General features: G+C 32.5%; 1 protein-coding gene across 4 annotated transcripts; it reads right to left on the bottom strand.

Moving 5' to 3' along the window:
* Positions 1–1,096: 1,096 nt before the first annotated feature.
* On the bottom strand, positions 1,097–13,428 carry LOC131165973 (BTB/POZ domain-containing protein POB1-like). Of its 4 annotated transcripts, none has more exons than XM_058124165.1 (6): positions 12,890–13,428; positions 7,716–7,835; positions 5,209–5,336; positions 5,031–5,094; positions 4,514–4,793; positions 1,097–2,142 (listed from the first exon to the last, which is right to left on the bottom strand). In XM_058124165.1, the coding sequence occupies exons 1-6, from the start codon at positions 13,134–13,136 to the stop codon at positions 1,329–1,331; spliced, it is 1,653 nt and encodes a 550-aa protein (XP_057980148.1). In that variant the 5' UTR covers positions 13,137–13,428; the 3' UTR covers positions 1,097–1,328. The 4 variants fall into 4 exon arrangements, with proteins under 4 accessions (XP_057980148.1, XP_057980149.1, XP_057980150.1 ...); XM_058124166.1 differs by having other exon boundaries at positions 5,209–5,330; positions 12,890–13,370; XM_058124167.1 differs by having other exon boundaries at positions 4,514–4,790; positions 12,890–13,325.
* Positions 13,429–19,100: the final 5,672 nt, after the last annotated feature.

Raw genomic sequence — 19,100 nt, 5'->3', positions numbered from 1 at the left:
ATTTTAAAATGCTCGGGCTTTACTCCTTTAATAAATGAGCTCTTAAACCAAGCTCAAGTTAAGCTCATTAACTAAACGAGTCGAGTTCAATCTTGTTCATATTTGACTCATTTATTAATTAGGCTTAAAGCGAGCCTAAACGAGCCAAGAATAATCTTGTTAAAATTATAAATTATATATTAATGAGCTTTAAAATTAAATATAAATATCTTATTGAAATAGAAAATTAATATTTAATTTTGTGTTTTACTATTGTTGAAAATTTATATAAGCTAAAAAACAATGTGAGTAGTGATGATTAAAGAGAAAATACTTAGTTTAAAATAAACTCTAAATCAAATATATAATTTAATGAATCTCCTACCAAGCAAAAAGATAAGTTTATTTTTTATCTTACATATTACAAAATTAATGAATTTACATCTTTAGTTAATTCTTAATTAAGTCTTAAACAATCCTATGAATTGAGTTTTTTAAACAATTTAGGTTATGAGTTGGTTAAATGAATCAGTTCCCGTGCTTAGTAAGTATTATCTAGCTTAAGCTCAACTCGTTTAGTTTTCAAGTTCAAAATTTTAACACATGGACTCATTTATAGTAAACCCAAATGAACCTATTATCAAATGAGCACCGAATAACTGCAGACGGCTCGACAAATTCGCAGCCGTATATGGTGACGAGCAGAACACCCATTTCATTGGCATCATAACTGGTTTTTTTTCCTTTTTCTGTTTTTTTTTTTTTTTTTTTTTTTTTTTTGGGCCACCACAACAACCAACATATAAATTGTTTCCGCAGTCCAGTCAAAATATATGTTTTTTTTTTTTATTTCTGACAATTCAATAAAAACATCTGTCCTAATACAACCACCCCAACAGGAGGGAACAACAGCATTCAATTGAAAATTCATCCAAATTTCGCAGCATTACTCATCAGAAGAACATGGCACGACAACATTCAATTGTAGTTTTCATTCTGATTTCAAATTTTGCACATTTGGCAGCCATTTTCAATTATTCCTCTTTTAAGGTTTCCAAACAAGCACATTGAAACAGTTTGGTCAAAAATATCACAAGACTGCGTTAACAACAAAATAGAACAGAAAAGAAACCCTTAAAACCTCCATAAAGTCAACCCCATTTACATTTGCTACCTTTCTAATTGCGATTGCAATTTGGCACAAAGGACTATTTTGGATAATTTTTAACTTCAAATAACATCAATAGCATAACATGATTCCATAATTAGGCTTTTGTCTTGCTCGTGCCAAAAAGGGGCCCAAAAAATAAAAGGTTAGCGACAAGTTGATTAGAAGCTCTGAGAAAGAGTTAGTGCCTGATGGTAAGCTCAGCCCTGAGATGGAGGTTGCCATTTATGAAGTAAAGACTGTCCTCGGCCATGAAGGAAGTCCACTGTATGCCAAATAAGTTTCGGTAGCCAACTGCCTTGCCCCCAGTAAACACATAATTGCCTTTATATTTGCTAATGTACTCCTCCGTTGGCTTTGACCTTGCTGCAAACTCGTAGTCTACTGCAAAAGTCACTGAACCCTTTTCTTGCATTCCCAAAAACAGCCCAAAGCAATGGAAAGACATCTGCTGGTCCATGTTGCAGTGCGCTGAGAGGAAGAACCCTTGTCCACCCAAGTGGAATGCCTGTGAATACACCCGACCTGATGGAAACAAATTTGCGCACTCCTCCCGCTTCAAATCCAGGTACACCACACACTGCTGCCGGGGAAGTTCAAACTCGACCACCTTGACTGGTCGATACTTGTAGGCTCGTTCCACAAAGCGGCGATTCGTGACAGCAGACTCCTCTGCAGCCAGCATTCGTTGCCGGTGTGGAGCTTCAGCCTTAAAAAAGAGGGCCTCAAGCACAACCTTGGATGCAAGGTCATGATCAAAGTCATTACAAGTTAATACCTTCTTAAGCTTACGACAGGTCATGTAAGGGAAACGAATGAACCGAGCGAGGCGTGAACCAAGGACTTCTCGCCGATCCTCAAGTTTTGGGTACTGACCCCTGGCCCACTTCAATACAAAGTCATATACTGCATCCTCTGATGCAACCTGGAGATCATCACTGGACAAAACTGCTTCAATTCCAGCTAAAGGCAATCCCATCACCTCTTCATGGAACCTGACCAAAAGAGCTAAGCTTTCAAAAAGGAAAATGGCAAATGATAACGACAATAATCTCTAATATCAGATAAAAAGAGAGCTTATCCTGAATTGACCCGCACAAACCAGAATGGAAGGTAGCCTGGCTTTCTATGTTACAAGAGGTCAAAAAATCAAGCTTAATCCAGTCTTGTCAAGCCAAGAAAGAATAGGTGCTAATTTACTTAAAAGGTTGCATTTCTTTAGTTAGTAAAACAAGATGCAACCTTTCATGAGCAATGAAACTAAGATGACAAATTCTCATGATAAATAAGATACAACACAACAACAACAAAACCAAGCCTTAGTCCCACTAAGTGGGGTCAGCTATATGAATCCTTTTCCGCTAATTTATGAGATCATGGACCATTTCTTTTGATAGATTCAAGAATATTAAATCCTTACTCACTATCTCCTCTCAAGTTATTTTAGGTCTACCCCTACCTCTTCTACTACCCCCCACAATAAATAAATCACTCTTCCTCATAGGTGCACTATAAGGCTTACGTTGCAAGTGTCCATACCATTTGAGTCGTCCCTCCCTTATCTTAACTTCTATAGGAATTACACCTAACTTACAACGAATATGTTCATTTTTTAATTTATCTTTCAATGTTATACCACTCATCCATCTAAGCATTCTCATCTCGGCAAATTTTACTTTTTGGATCATGATAAATAAGATGTACCTCCATAAAATCAGTTCCCACAACAACACTTCCCTACAACCACCAGCCACATAAAAGAACAAACAAGAAGCAAACCTTGGCAAAAGAAATTAGACAGGCTAAATGCATAAGTTTATATGTATAGAGGACAAATTCAGTAACCCCCCATTTGATTTGCGGAATGAAATTGAAGCAGGAAAGAAATCGAGGGAAGAATGGAATCAAGGTAGGAATGGAATTGCTTAGGGAATGCAATTCCTGCGTTTGGTTAGTAACATGGAATCACGGTAGGAATTCAGTTTCAATTTCTTTCCAACATTTAGTATTCTTCAATGGATTCTATAATGGAATGAAAAACAATGATTTTTTATTAAAAATCCCTAATGTATAATTATTTAATTTTGTATTATTTTTTATTTTATAATGGTAATTTTTATTAATTTTTATTATTGTTATTATTGTTGTTACTATTATTTTGATAGAAGTAAATATTATTATTAAATTTTATTATTGTTATTTTAATTATTATTAGTTTTTATTATTTTTATAATAATAACAAACAATTCGTATTATTATTTGTTGTTGATTCTATTTTATTATTATTTTTTATTATTTTCATAACAATGATTGTCATAAGTGTAATTACTATTTTTTATTGTTGTTATTTTATTTCTACTTTTTATTATTTTTATAATAATTATAATCCTTAAAATAATAATTGTTATTATTTTTTCCTTTATTTATTATTATTGCGCTTGATGTTATTATTTTACAATAATAAATATTATTTTCATTGTAGTTATTATTAGTTGTTATTATTTTTTTATTACTTTAATAATAATTAGTATCCTTAAAATAACATTAATAATTATTTATTATTTATTATTATTTTAATAGTAGAGATATATTATTACTAGTTTTTATTATTGTTATTGTAAATTATTATTAATTTTTATTCTTTTTATATAACAACAACAACAATTATTATTATTATTATTATTATTATTATTATTATTATTTGTTTTTGCTTTATTATAATTTTTTATTATTTACATAATAGTGATTATTATCAGTGTAATTATTATTTTTTATTGTTATCATTACTACTTTACTATTTTTATAATAATTATTGTCCTTGAAATCATAATTACTATTATTTTTGCCTTTTTATAATTATTGTTGACTTGTTGCTATTATTATTTTACAATAATAAATATTATTTTATTGTAGTTATTATTTTTTATTATTTTTATAATAGTTATTATCCTTACAATAATTATTATTATTTAAGCCTTTTTTAGTATATGAAATAATAAATATTATTTATTATTATTGCAATTATTATTAGTTATTATTTTTATTATAATAGTAATAATAATTAGTATTATTAGCATGTGTTGTTGTTTTTAGATTTTTTTTTTATCATAAAATGAATCTCATTCCATGGAATAAAAATTGATTCCAGCCTATCTGGACTAGAACCGTGATTCCCCTATTCGCAGGAATCATATTCCAGCCAGAATATGATTCTGTCCTGATTCTGCATACCAAATGCAGGAAGGCAATTCCATTCCTGAGATTTGATTCCATTTGAAGTCTGATTCCACAACCCAAGAGGGGCATAAGCCTTTTATTTTTTTGTGTGCATGGTGGCGAGTTGTTTCATGCAGAAGAGAAGCTTACTTGGTTATGTCCTTGTATCGAGCAGCTAAATACTGTTTTGCTGCATCTGTCAAAGGTTGGACTGCTTCAGCCATTAAGACACTGGAAGGAAGCTCTAGATATAGCAATGCTGATTCAGGTGTCATGGGCAAGTTCCTCAACAGTCGGCTACAATATCTCATGCACGAAGCAACCTCAAACTTGTCAGCAGCCATCAGCACATCCAGCAAAGCAGGAGCTGTAGTTGTAGATAGGGTATTGCTATACATGAAATTCAGGAGCTCCATTAGAGGAGCTTCTTCTGTTCAAAAGAAAGAAGGTGACTAAAATGAGCATGAAGCAGCTTTGTACAATTACAGGAGTTTATTTACAGAAGCAACAAATATTTACCATGGAAAGAAACTAAAAAGTACTTTATGTATTTATGACATAAATTACACCATATAACATACTTCTATCAGCTTAAAAAAAAAACTTAGAATATTAGTTACATGAGACCAACAATGAATTAGCAAGAGGGGAGGGTGACATCTCATACCTGAGGCATTAATTCGTAAGGTTACATGTCTTTGCTCTGACTCCCTCATCCCATTTGAGAACAGCTATATAAAAAATAAATAAATAAATAAATATTAAGCAATAAAAATTGGAAGAAATAAACAACTTCAAGTGAATTTAACAACTATCGAACCCATTTCACAAAAACAATGACCTACCTTATAGAAAAATGGACTTTTTGCAGCTAAAATAGGAGAACTAATGTGTAATGTTTGAACTTTCAAAACAGTAGAGCAATCCATACTCCAGGTCAAATCATTGCTGTTTGCAGCTTCATCGCCTGAAACTAAAAACTAGGCATAAATTCTGTGCAGCAAACAGATATCAGAGTTGGTAATCATGAGCTTCACAAGGGTAAACAAAGTTCCTACCGCCACACAAGTGAAAAAATTAATTTCTATTTCTGGCGCTAATAAATAGATCAGAAGAGCTCAACAAAAGCAATTTTAAGTTTACACCAACATGACAATTTTAAAAAGCGAAGTCACATTTGTTTTCACATGTCAGCCCAAAGTGTGTTCTTCATTGCATTCATTTAACAGCTACTGAAAGGAAAATTTCAATACTCCCTCTCTCTATCCCTCAGTCAATGTTTCCCTCTTCTAATTACCCACTCATTGGAACTCTGTCCAAAAAAAATTACATACATTTATTCAAGTCATTTTTTATTAAATTCTCCAAGCTGCTTTGGCTGATCTAGCAGTTAATACCCTCTCTACATTATGCTCTCCCATTGATCTCTCTGAAATGACAGCAGAGCAATTTCTGACTACAATTTGGTTGACTAAAACAGTAAAAAACCCTCTCTTCCTTTTGCTCTGCTTATTTTTTTCTTTCTTCTTGCCTTGTACCACTAGCCTTCCATCTCATCAGTTTGCATTTTAGTCCCATTGATGTTTGGAGTATTTGCAACTTTTGTGCAACTAGACATAGAAAACCTAAAAGGTTCCTTAGATTTGGAACTATTTTCAAAAGAACTTGACACCCAAAACTGATTCATAAAAATCAAGAATCATGGATATTAAGATTCACTTTGTTTTGCATTAGTGGGGTTTGAATTTTCAACTTGGCCAAGAACTAACTTATTAGGATGTTCAAAGAAGTATTCTTTAAATTCTCCTGTGAAGAATTGGCTAGATAGTTACACATCTAATGGTTTGAGATTCTCCCGACCATTGGGAATTTGAAATTCTTTCGAGTAGGAATTGTGGAGTTTTAGCCATCGAAGAAACAGGAGACATTTCTGTCCATTTCACTAAAGACAGGTTATCCATCCACCTTTTTCCCATGTTTTCTTAACCTTTTATCCTCTGTACACATTGGAATAATTCTCTGGAGAACTTCAAGAAATATTAAGTAAAATAGGAAACCTGCATTCTCAAACTTCAAACTATCATTTGGCTGTTCATGCTTTTTGGGTAACCAGATCTCTCTCTCTCTCTTAATTTTTTAAGTTATGTTTTGTTTAGTTTTTTAGCCACTGTCGCATAAAATGACATAGAAGGTCATCTGGTTGTTCTTGTTGGTTCTATTATAAAGTTTTGAAGGCCAAAATGAGAACTACTAACAAAAAGCAAGAGAATGAGAAAAACCCATGTAGTGTTTGGGAGCATGGATTTTAGGTCTTGGATTTGAATTTGGGTGGATTTGGACAAAATGTAATACAAAAATTATATTGTGTTCCATCCAAATCCACTGATATCCAAATCTAAGCCCAGAAGTCCATGATCCCAAATGCAGGGTCAGAATATTATAATAATCTATAGCTCAAAATGCAAATGAAGAAACACAGCTTGCGTATTTCTAGAAAGGGATGGCACATGGAGTCAATAATTTGAAAGAAACAACTAAAATATTTAGAACTATGTTTGAAATGGAAATAGAGGCCACAGAAAAATATGAGACATCTTTTCTTTTTATAGAGCCTAGAGCCTATATATATATATAACACATATATATATTCTTGTTAATTCTACTAATTAAAATTTAGTTTCATACTTTATACTAGACATGTTTTCAATTGTTAGTGAATTGATATTCTTTGGATAAGATTTTTTATGCTAATTTGTGAATAATCAATAAGCCCAAACATAACATAATATGAATCTACACATCTTAATAGAAGAAAGATGGGCTTCATTTAATCTGTTCAAATTTTTATAATAAAAGAGCTTAATGCTTGTTTGGCATAGAATGTTTGTATACTTGCTAGTTATAATTACCACCCTTTTAAAATGATAAAGATAAATTCATACTATCCATCTCACAAATTATACTCAAAAGTGGCATTTTAGGTTAACACTAAAATCATTAAGCTTTTCTAAAAAGGACATTATAATATGCGACTTTAGCAAGTATCAAAAGCTTGCAAGTAAAGCATTCCCACCTCAAATGAAGTAATGATGATTACCTAATAAAAATATTATTAAAAAATTAATTACCACCAGTACTTTACCAAAAATAATAACTACCACTCCTTTAAAATGACTTGACAAAACTCAAGTGTCATGCACCTTACTTCTTAAAAGGAGAATAAGCAAAGTTATCATGTACGAGCAACAAATATACTGTTTCCTAGATGGAATCTCATGAAAATGCCCTAAATTTCCAACTGATTTTAGACTAGGAGATGTGCAAAAGTTAAAAAACAAAAAGCAAAGCACACCGGATGGAGACTCTTCAATCATAGCAACTGGTTCCTCGTCTTGATTTTCAATTCCATCGTCAATATCAGGCTGGTCACAATTCAAAATTTGCTCCTCAGGGCATGTGGTGAGATCAAGAGCTGAGAAGAAAAAGTAAATGCCGACGATATTGAGAGTCAATACATGTAGAGAGCATTGAAATACCTTAAATGTTACATGTATGATAACATAAGAATGAAACTGCAGAGAGGCATGACATCAATTTAAATGGACAGCCCTGAAATTAAGGAATGTGAATCATAATCTATGAAGCAACAACAAACAGCCAATATCAATTTACTAAACTTAAACATAAAATACAAGCTTAAAATGGTATTTGAGTTATTTTATGAGACATTTTTTTCTCTAAAGCAGCCTAAAATTGCCAACATACACTCTTAAATGCACACTCCAGCAAATCATATAATCTTATATGCAGACATTCTTATATAATGTAGAACAAGAAACGGGACCATAGTTACAAGAAAACACTAACAATCTAGTGAACCATGTATTGATACAAAAGTTTTGAAACATGGTACATTTTTGTTCCATAATGCAAAATCCAACAATCCTAAGTTTTAATTCAATATTTTCCACATAATATATTATTTTTATTAGTTAAAGACTAAAGTGGAGATTATCACATTAAAATTCCATCCTAATTCATTAGCTGCTACTTCACAAAAGAACATCTCTTCTAGATTTTACAACACTTCAACATTCTCCCCAAAATATATAAGTGCCATTACATATTTTTCACCAATAAATCTATACAAGTATACCCCAACTATTCCACATTTTAGAGAATGTACCACTGCACAATCCCGTCCCATTCTCATTCCTATTCCATGAATGGGAACATTACACATTCTAGGCAACATTGAGCCAAACCACGAGTAGACCCTTGCTGGAGACTAATTTAGATGAATTGGATCAAGGGACAGTTGGATCCAAAACCATGTACAAACGTTCTGAAACATGGTACATGTTCGTTCAATGATGCAAAATCCAACAATCCTAAGTTTTGATTCAGTATTATTTACATAACATATTATTTTTATTAGTTAAAGACTAAAGTGGAGATTATCGCATTATAATTCCATCATAATTCATTAGTTACTATTTCACAAAAGAACATCTCTTCTAGATTTTGAAATGCTTCAACATTCTCCCCAAAATGTATTAGTGCCATTACATATTTTCCACCAATATATCGATACAAGTATACACCAAATGTTCCACATTTTAGAGAATGTACCATAGCACAATCCCATTCCCATTCTTGTTCCTATTCCATGAATGGAAACATTCTGCATTCTAGGCAACATTGAGCCAGATCATGAGTAGACCCTTGTTGGAGACTAATTTAGAAGAATTCGATCAAGAGACAGTTGGATCCAAACCCCAAATGTGTTTAGCTTGTTCGTAGTAGGCTTATATGTATTTGAGGGTTTGTTTGAAATAGATGTGTCTTTTTAGGGATTCATTTGTAATTTCATGTATCTTTAGGGATTTTTTGGGATAGTAAAAAAAGAATTTCATTAATAGAATAAGAATATACAGCTAGGAGAATAAGACATCTCCTTAACATAGTTTGGAAAATCCAAATAAAAAACACAAAAAAAAAACAACCAAAAAACTACAAAACAAGAGAGAGAAAAACCAACATGAACTAACACTCCAACACATAACACCAATCGCATTGCACCTCAAAAAAGCTCACCCCCTAAAAATTCCCCTACCCCACACACCAAAGAGAAGCCAAATAATATATCATTTCCGAAACCATGCATCTTTAGGGGTTATAATCTAGGATTTCTTATAAATAGGGTGTGAAAGAGATGTAAGAGTTAGTTTTTGGTCAATTTGCAAAGGCTGAGAGGCACTGACACAAGCGCACAATCTGTGACTCTGCACAGAGGGCCAAATCCCGCCTTTTCTCCTCCAATTTGGCTTGGAATCATAGGGATTTTGACTTGTTGATCTGGTTTGTTTCGGATTTGGTGCTTAGTGCTCTCGATCTGTGAATCAATCGAGCTTCTTTGTTCCTTGCTGCCGTCTCGTCCAATCAATTGGTCAAGAGGGCCAAATCCCCCCCCCCCCTCTTCTCTTTCAATTTGGCTTAAAATCATAGGGATTTTGACTTGTTGATCTGGTTAGTTCCGGATTTGGTGCTTAGTGCTCTCAATCTGTGAATTGATCGAGCTTTTTTGATCCTTGCTGCCATCTCGTTTGATCTATCGGTTAAGAGGGCCAAATCCCCCCTCTTCTCGTCCGATTGGCTTGGAATCATAGGGATTTTGACTTGTTAATCTAGTTTGTTTCAGATTTGGACGATTCATGTTTTTTGTTAAGATATTAATAAATAAAATAAAGTAGTGCTGTTTTTTTTTTAAAAAAAAATTTATGTCCTCTTATATGAAATATTTAAAAAAAAAATTAAAAATAAATAAACTATATTTTTAAACGGGTTCTTAACGGATACCCGTTTATGATCCATTTATTAAACGAGCAGGTCTGGGTTTATATGTTAGCCACCCGTTAGTAAATAGATCAACCCGAACCCGAACCCGTTTAACCCCCACCCATTTACGGCCGTTAACCAATTTTGTCACCCCTAATCAAAAACAAGAAATGCCAACCAGCAAACTCCAAAATTTTGTGTGACCATCTGTGTGGCTCCATGCGTTGGCGAAAGGAACTCCAAATGCCACCCGCCAGAATGATAAATCCCCAATTTGTTGTGCTTTTCTCATCACACAACCACTACCACAGCAATTGCCACCCTCTATGTAACTTTGCTCAAAGTTTAATCATGGGAAAGACGTTGCAGGCAACTCCTACACTGGCAACGCGCGAGTGGTGGTTTTCTCCTATTATTGCAAGACATTTGCTTACAACCCCCACAAAAACCATCAACTTTTGAAGTTTTTTGATAGAAAGTTGATTATTTGAGGTTGATACACATTTTTTCGGATTCATCAGTATTGCCAACAAGGGGGTCAAACCATATTGCTGTAATTTGCCAATTTGTAAGGTGTTTATAAGGGTTCATTTAATTTCTGTTAGATACTCTACAATAGGTGAATTGAAGATAATTCTTGAGGAATTTGGGGTCAAGTTTGTGGCTTTGCATGAGCTGATTGATAATTGGGGGCATATTCTGTTAAGGGTCTTTGATGATAAAAAGTTGCAATATTTTTTATTTTATAGCAACAGAGTGACAAAATTGGAAAAAGGAATGCATTTTCTCATACTTTATACAAGCCATTTCATACCTTTCTGGAGTTTATAGAAAGTTTAGCAAAATCTCCATTGACAAAAGGTGCCTATGAATGAGGTTTCTAAAATTACTCAAATGTTGCTTCATACTGAACCCCACCCACAGCCTTAGAAGATATGTTTACCACTATTTTATAAGTCTGAGAAAGGTGTTTGGTTCCTATCTAAATGGATGACTATTTGAGTGTGATGCAACGGGATGGACATGTCTTTCACTATAATAGTAAGATGATAACTGTGAAGCTTGCTCTACCAACCCACCAACCAAGAAAAAAAAATGGCAATATTGATCATTTCAAAGTTACTCAACTTGAAGACACTAAAAGCAAGAGCATGCATGTACTTGAAGACATCCGAAGTCTTCAAAACATTCCCATTGTTGAGTTTTGTCATTCCTGATATGTTTACGGATGCTAATTCTCAGTTACGCTCTTCTCTTTCTTTGGAGCTACCAAAGGAACAAGGTTCTTGCATCACTCAAGCACAAGATTTTGAAGAGTTCACGTTCATTACTTCTTATTTTTTATCCAACATTTCAAAATTGAAGGAAAGATTTTTTCCAAATAGGGGAAATTTATGTGGAAAAAGAAGTCAGACCATAGGTAGAACCTCATGGAGAGTTGGAGACTAATTCAGAACAATTTGATCAAGGGATTGTTGGGTCTGTTCATCCATAGTAGTCTGATGTGTATTTGGGGGTCTGTTTAGTAGATGTGTTTTTTAGGGGTTCATTCGTAATTTCATCTATCTTTAAGGTTTTATGTGTAACATAAGTGATTAAGGCTTTCTTATAAATAGGGTATGAAAGGCCATGTATAAGTTAGTTGTGGGTGAATTTGAAAATTGAAGTGATTTTCCCCCACCTGAATCTTCTTCTTCCTCCTCTCTTCTTCCTCCTTCCTTCTTCCTTCTTCCTTGTTCCCTTTTTCTACTTCTCTTCCAATTTCTCTATTGGCAGTAATTCCACATTGCTATTCTGCATCAGTCTGGTTTCAAGCAACAGTTGCACAAGCAATTGACATCCAAATACCACGAGCCAATTGATGCATCATCCAATCACCGCATGACATATTTAAGATTTCCAATTCCACAATCATAGTGAAATATTAAAAAACATTTTAGGAGTTTTAACAAAGCCTCATCACTCTCAGATCTTATATATTCTATCATGAAGTGAAGACCCCTTTCCTTAATTTCATTCAGTTTATCTTTAAATAAAAAAAAAAATTTACAATACTTTAAGCAGGCTTATAAATTGATGCATCAATTAATGTGGCTACTTGCAAGGGGAAGCTTTCAAGCCCAAAGTCATTAGCGACTGCACGCCCACACCTCACGAGTGTTCAAATTCTCTCTTTTTATTATCATGTGATCCAACTTCAGCTCATGATTTTCATTACTTGTATCTTATCTAAATGCTGATTTTTTTTTTTTTTTCAATTTTAACGACTAAGTCTCTGAGAAAATGCGAATTGCTGCCTCTGTCTTTCCAATTATTATCACATGATACACTTTGAGAACCCAAATCCCAAATTATAACAAAGCTTCAAGTCGTATCAAAACCATTTCAACATAAAATGCTATCAAGGACACAACATGAAATAGAAAAATAACCAAGAGGAACGAGAGAGCTTAAATATATACAAATCAAATTAGCAATAGAATATCAATGTTATTCATAATAAAGCTTGCAGAAAAATAAACACAACAAATAATAAAGAAAAACTGGAGCTAATGCGCTTAGTTGCCAACGAACTCATAAAAGTTTTTTTCGGAACCAGAAAAAGGACAAATAGATTGTTTTCTTAAAAAAAAAATCCTCGGAACAATTAACAAATTCCACAGGAAAGCACAGAGAATATGAAAATACCGTTATCTTTCTTAATATCTTCCCTTCTTCGCTTGCGATGGCGAGCCCAATCAGCAAGGGTGGAGCAGCCCTCGCCGTCGGGCCTGGCATCGGGCAGGCCGGCCATGATCTCAATCCGTAGAAGGCGGTCGGAGAAGTTGCTGTCGTTGAAGGCAAAGCCAAAGTCGCCGTCGGAGGAGGGCGTGGGAGAAAGATCCGAGTCCATGACGGTCCTCGGGTCAAACAAATCCGAACTCGAGCCTCTCATTCCCTCCCCTGCCTATCCCCTCTCTGAAATCAAACCAAGAAGAGAAAAGAAGACGAAGATCAGGATGAAAAAATGGAGGAAGGAAGAGGAATACGGAGACCAAACTGAAACCCTAACGGTTGCGAAAGGGGAAGACGTTATGGATTTTGCAGCATCAGATGGTTGGGATGCAAAGGTCCATATGGATTTGTTTTTGGGTTTATTTTTTAATATTTAATTTTATTAATTTTGGGCGTCGGTACGTAAGGGCCTCTCTGTTATTATGTACCGCGTGCGCTGTGCGCGAGCGTCCACCTTACCTAACTACCTCTGCCTCCTATGACTTCACTACCATGTTTTGAATTTTCTTTTTAAAAAAATAAAAATAAAAAAGGCAGTTTTTTCTACTTTCTAAATTCCAACGTTTTAAATATGATTTATTGCCTTCCTATTAATAACATTCTGGGACATTAGATTAAATTTTTTAATTTTATTTTATACAAAATGTTAGTTGGCCAAAAGAGTCTATAAATATTTTTTAATCAAAATAACCACACAATAAAAATTAAAATTAAAAATTTATTACTCATTTTATTCTAATCCTATTTTTTTAAGAGAGAGAGAGAGAAGTGTTAAGGTAAATTTTTAAATCTTGAATTTTGAATTTAAATAAAAAAAACATAAGATAAAACTATATTAATGTCCTTAAAGTTTACGAATTTTTAAATCTAAGTATTAAAAGTTGTACTGTGGACATGGGATTAACCAATTTGGTAATCATGTTTGTCATTAAATAATGATATGGGTTTGAATGTTTGACTATATTTGTTTTAATTTGAAAAATAGGGGAAGAAAGAGTAAAACATTTGAACCGAATACTTTTTTTTTTCTCAGACCAAATTTCGATACAAGTACAATTTCCATTCTTTCTTTCGTATTCTAGACTTCTTGTAACAAAATTTTGCTTCTCCCATTTTCTTATTTTCCTACTAAAAGAACCTATTAATTTTTAATTAACTATGTCAAACATTAAAAACAAAAACATTATTGATGTTAGAAAGGAACCTCATTTTCTCAACAACAAAAGAAAAAGGAAAATAGATTGAGGTTGAGGTTAAGATATCGTTTGGCAATATTTATCAATAAGCGTTAATTTTTTTTAATATATATAGTAGATATTATGAGTGTTCAATTGGATAAGTTCAGAAAAGTAATAATATTTACTAGTGTTAGAAAAAAATATACTACCTTTTTTTTTAATATAAATGAGAAAGTAATACAAGCTAACATATTTTCAACTTAACACAAAATGCATTGATATGCCTATATAAGGTGACCAAAATGATTAGTGAAACCTAAGGGCCAAGAACCCATATGGCCATGAATAAGACCCCCTACTTCAACCTCACTTAGATTACTAAACAAGCTTTCGTCATTATTAATTTTAACAAAGTTTTCTTTTGAATTAGTCCATCTGACCGACAGTAACATTATCCTTCCATGAGGGACTAAAGATCATATCTGTTGAAAGTCCCAACCTGGAGTATATAGTCTAGAGGGGGGGTGAATAGACTCTTTTCACGGAATATGTATTTTTCTACAAAATAAAAACTCTTGGCAAGATACAAGAAATTATATCGTAATATAAAAATAAATCATGCATATAAAATAAAGAGTGTAAGGGAGAGAAAGAACAACACCGGTATTTTTATGTGGTTCGGCACCAAGCCTACGTTCACGTCTTAACACCAAGCCAAGGATTCCACAATCCACTAAAGATACTCCTTCACCGGCGAAGAAGCCTTACAACTCGAGAACAAATCCCTACACTTGGGAACAAACCCCTACTGCGCTCACCAAGAGTCTTTGCTTCGGTTCATAAAGAACCTTACAACAATGGTTCACAAAGAACCTTACAAGAGATTGGAAATACAATTTAATGCTCCTTAAATGAGCCAATATGAAACACAACCAAATCCTCACTCTATTCTCTTAAGGAATGAATCTTATAAGATAAGTGAGCAAGAGAGGATTGAGCACTTGTGAAGAATAACTAAAATGTAAAAAGCAAAGTACTTAGGTTTTGGATAAAATGATATTTTTCACAAATATGATCAATAATGCTCAAAACCATGTTAATACAAGTCTAAAATCTTGTATTTATAGCCCAAGAACCTTAGGAGCCGTTAACTAGCTGTTGGGGGGAAGAAAAAATATTTAATTTGTCCAACTAGCCGTTTTCTGCCTGTTGGTGGTTTCTGCCCGTTGAATTTGTCGACGAAATTCTCAGAATTTCGTCTACGAGATCCCTAAATAAGAAAAAGTCACCAAAATTAAAGTTGTGGAATTTTGTCTTAGCTTTTCAGGGACACTAAGATCGTCTCATTTAGACTTTTGTAGAAAAAGTTATGCCCAAAATACCGTAAGGTGTTCAGGACTCAATACTGCACTACGGCAGTGACGATTACTTTGTTTTTTTTTGTTAAAAAGTATTTTAATGACTCAAAACATTCTTGGACAAAATTATATGAAATATATTAAGTCTAATGAAGATTAAAACTTGTCCAAATGAGTTTACTTTTGAATATAAGATATTTTAATTAATAAAACACGTTTGAAAACCCATTTTGATATCTTATATGCTTAATATGTCCTTTTGTAAATATACTCGACTTTCTTTGAACCTTTAGGACATTAAACTTGTTTTAATACAATTGGAACTAAGTGTAAAAATGTTCTTAAAATTAGAATGTTAAAAACTTATCCATTTGAAAACATATTTGAGTTTTAGGATTCATTTGACAAACTCTTATTTTAACTTAGAAAGCCATGAAATGTGAGTTTGTGTTTATGTCTTTTGTGCAATCCTATAAACTCATGTGTCCTAATATGCTTATGCAATGGCTCAACTCTTACTCAGAAATCATGCAAGATACACATCGCAAGAGTTATAATACGCACTCACTCACATGGCCCTTATTACAATTAATTTATACACAATAAAAACTTCGGGATGTGCTTTGGTGCTTCTGAGTCAGTGTCCTACCGATCTTTTCTATTTGATGTCTACTAGGTCCGATCTTTGCTTCTGATTTGGTACCTCTGTGTATCTGACACTTTGTACCTGTACTAGATAAGATCTACAAGGATGGAAAATACTAGAAACAACAAATAGGTTAATATCATCAAAACATATAAATCAAGATAGTGTAGCTGACAGGGCTAACACTATCAATCTTTCTAAAACATTATAAGGGACTACATTGGTGCCCAGGTGCCCAATGTAAAGGGAAAAAAAAATTTATGTTCAATAGTTTTCTTATTTTTGGATGTCCATATGGTTCAACATATAAAAGGAAAAAAAAGATATTTTTTTTCAATCTAATGAGGATTTAAGATTTTCAATGATTCCATCAATCAAATCCTTACCAAAAAGATCCTGTTAGTCAACCAATTGCAATAACATGCACCACATAGATTTGTCATTTCAACAGCAAGCCACACTAAGCAAAAATGCCAAAAATGCAAGATTTTGTTTAGCTCGTGTTTCATCAGTAAGAAGTTTTTACTTAAACATTAGTTAGAGAAAGGAGTTTAGTTTATGAAAAATACATAAAGATTTCATATCCACACCTAAGAAAGACATTGATTACTTATGTAAACTAACTTAGAATCAAAGACATAGACATTTTGAGCTATGTAAACCCTTCTTAAATAATATAGTGACTCATTAGTTTAATCAATATTTTGAACAAAGCCAGAGATGGAAGTCGCATTAGTATGGTTGTTATGTTCTTTTGTAACTCACTTGGTGGAAAGATCAATATCTAACTACTTCTTGAGGCTACTGTTAATGGCTATGTCCAAGATAGAAACAAATTAAAACTCAACCTCTCCTTGAAACCTTTGACACGGCATAGGCTTTGGACTTAGCTAAGTTTATAATATCTATCCCAATAAAAACTTCTGAAATTGCTACACTCTAGGACCCAAAAGGCCTTGAAAAATGGCCTAAAACTGTCTAAAAATAAGAGATGAGAAATAGCAAAACCTATACGAGAGGGTCTCTATAGGTCAAACTCTTTAGAATTAACTTTTTTCATATTAGGAAGAGAGAATTTTTCCATAAAAATTGCAAAAAGACAAGGAGAAAGTGGATCTCCTTGCCACAAACTCCTGTGAGGCTTAAAGTAATCTAATTTCCCCACATTCCATAACATTTTTGGGGGGGGGGGGGGGTGGAATAGTGGCCCCATTAACACACTTCATATTAAGTTAATAAAATTAATAGGAAAACCAAATTCACATAGCATATAACATAAATTCCAATCAACTCTACCACCAGCTTTCACAAGATCCACTTTAGCGGTCATAACACTCTAAGCTCTTTCAGCTCGTTTGATGAAATGTAATATTTCTTTAGTTATAATGATACATGCTATTAGAAGCATGACAACTTGCGATGAAGCTAGCTTTAAAAGGGCTGATAATACTATCCGACATTGGTCTTATTCAATTGACTGATACCTTGGTGAGAATCGTGTAAACCACATTGCAAAGACCAATCGGTGGAATCGGTTGATTTGTTTTGAATTTTTTTGCTTGGGAATAAGGACTAATTATAAGTACTTCTGAAAATAAGCAAATTAACTACTCATATTTATAACAAATAGTGCATTTTTAGTTAGATTTACATGTACTTTTCACCCTTTAATAAGTTGTGGTAGTTTTAATGCACATATAAAACTCAATAAATTAAAATTATAAGAGATTAAAATTATGCCCTCATAAATTATTATTTTTTTTACAAATTTAGTTATGATAATATACTATAATTTCATTAAAATATATGAATTATATTAAATTATTAAAATATAATTTACTCCAATGATGCTATTTTAAAACAAATAATTCAACTATATTTATAATAATTAGTATTTTATATATATATATATATATATATATAATTTATTCAAATAGCTACATATTTAATATTTTAAATTTTTTAGATTAACATTTTACTAATTATTATATATTTTACATGAATTAAAATAACTAATTATATATAAATAAATTATATTTATAAAATATTAATAAATTTATATTTCTTAAAATTTAATAAATATATTTGTGTATAAGTTTTAATTACATAGCTTAGTAAAATATAATTTATAAATGACTAAATAATGTTAATATTAATTTATCATTAAATTGCTTGTTTTTTAAATTAAACAATACTGTCTAGAGTAACAATAACAATATTGACTCATCATGTGAAGCCCATATTAAACTTGAGCATTTGTTCGGTTAAGAATCAAAAAAGAAATTTCTTATTGTTCTTTTAAAAATGAAAACAAGAGATTGTGTCATGTATATTCAAAACTTGCGTTGGTTAGTGGTTTTCTATTGTTTAATTAGCACACGCATTAAAAAGAACTTTAATTTAAATTAGTAATTATCTCATGTCGTCCCTAGGGACATCTTGATTTAAGCTTTAAATCATATTAGAAATTTCGGACTTGAATATTGGAGGGGATGAAAATGTGTATAGGATGAGAGATGGATTACTTCTTGTTGTATTACTTAGGTACGATGTCGGCCTCAATGGACAAAAAATAAAAATAAAAATACATTGAATCCAAATTATTAGAATTTGAGACTTTAATTTTGAATGTATTCAGATCTTAGAAGTCAATGTAAAAACTAGAAAGGGTTGTGAGATGAGACATGTGCTACCTTGTTATTTAATCTAAGCCAACTGAAACCCTATTGAACAAAAAACAATTGCTTCAAATTTTTGGTGAATGATCATAGTACTTAAAAAACTTTTTAAGATCAATTTAATGAATTAAGTTGGAAAATTAGTCAATTAGGTATAAAATTTTAAAAATCAAACTAGTAAGCTAATTATACGTCTAACAAATTTTCGGGTTGACTAGTCTAACAGATCATAATTCGAGTCAACTAATTAACATAAATGGGACA

The sequence above is a fragment of the Malania oleifera genome, chromosome 10 (genome assembly GCF_029873635.1).
Source record: "Malania oleifera isolate guangnan ecotype guangnan chromosome 10, ASM2987363v1, whole genome shotgun sequence".
Lineage (NCBI taxonomy): Eukaryota > Viridiplantae > Streptophyta > Magnoliopsida > Santalales > Ximeniaceae > Malania > Malania oleifera.
The sequence above is the reverse complement of the archived record's forward strand: the minus strand, read 5'-3'. Positions and strand labels throughout refer to the sequence as shown.

What these genes read in the sequence shown, in the direction of transcription:
- LOC131165973 (XM_058124165.1), bottom strand. Translation starts at nt 13,136, where the DNA reads ATGAGAGGCTCGAGTTCGGATTTGTTTGACCCGAGGACCGTCATGGAC. An exon ending in AGATATTAAGAAAGATAACG is followed by an intron (nt 7,836 to 12,889) that starts GTATTTTCATAT and finishes TTTTCTTCTCAG; the next exon opens with CTCTTGATCTCACCACATGC. An exon ending in CTTACGAATTAATGCCTCAG is followed by an intron (nt 4,794 to 5,030) that starts GTATGAGATGTC and finishes TCTTTTGAACAG; the next exon opens with AAGAAGCTCCTCTAATGGAG.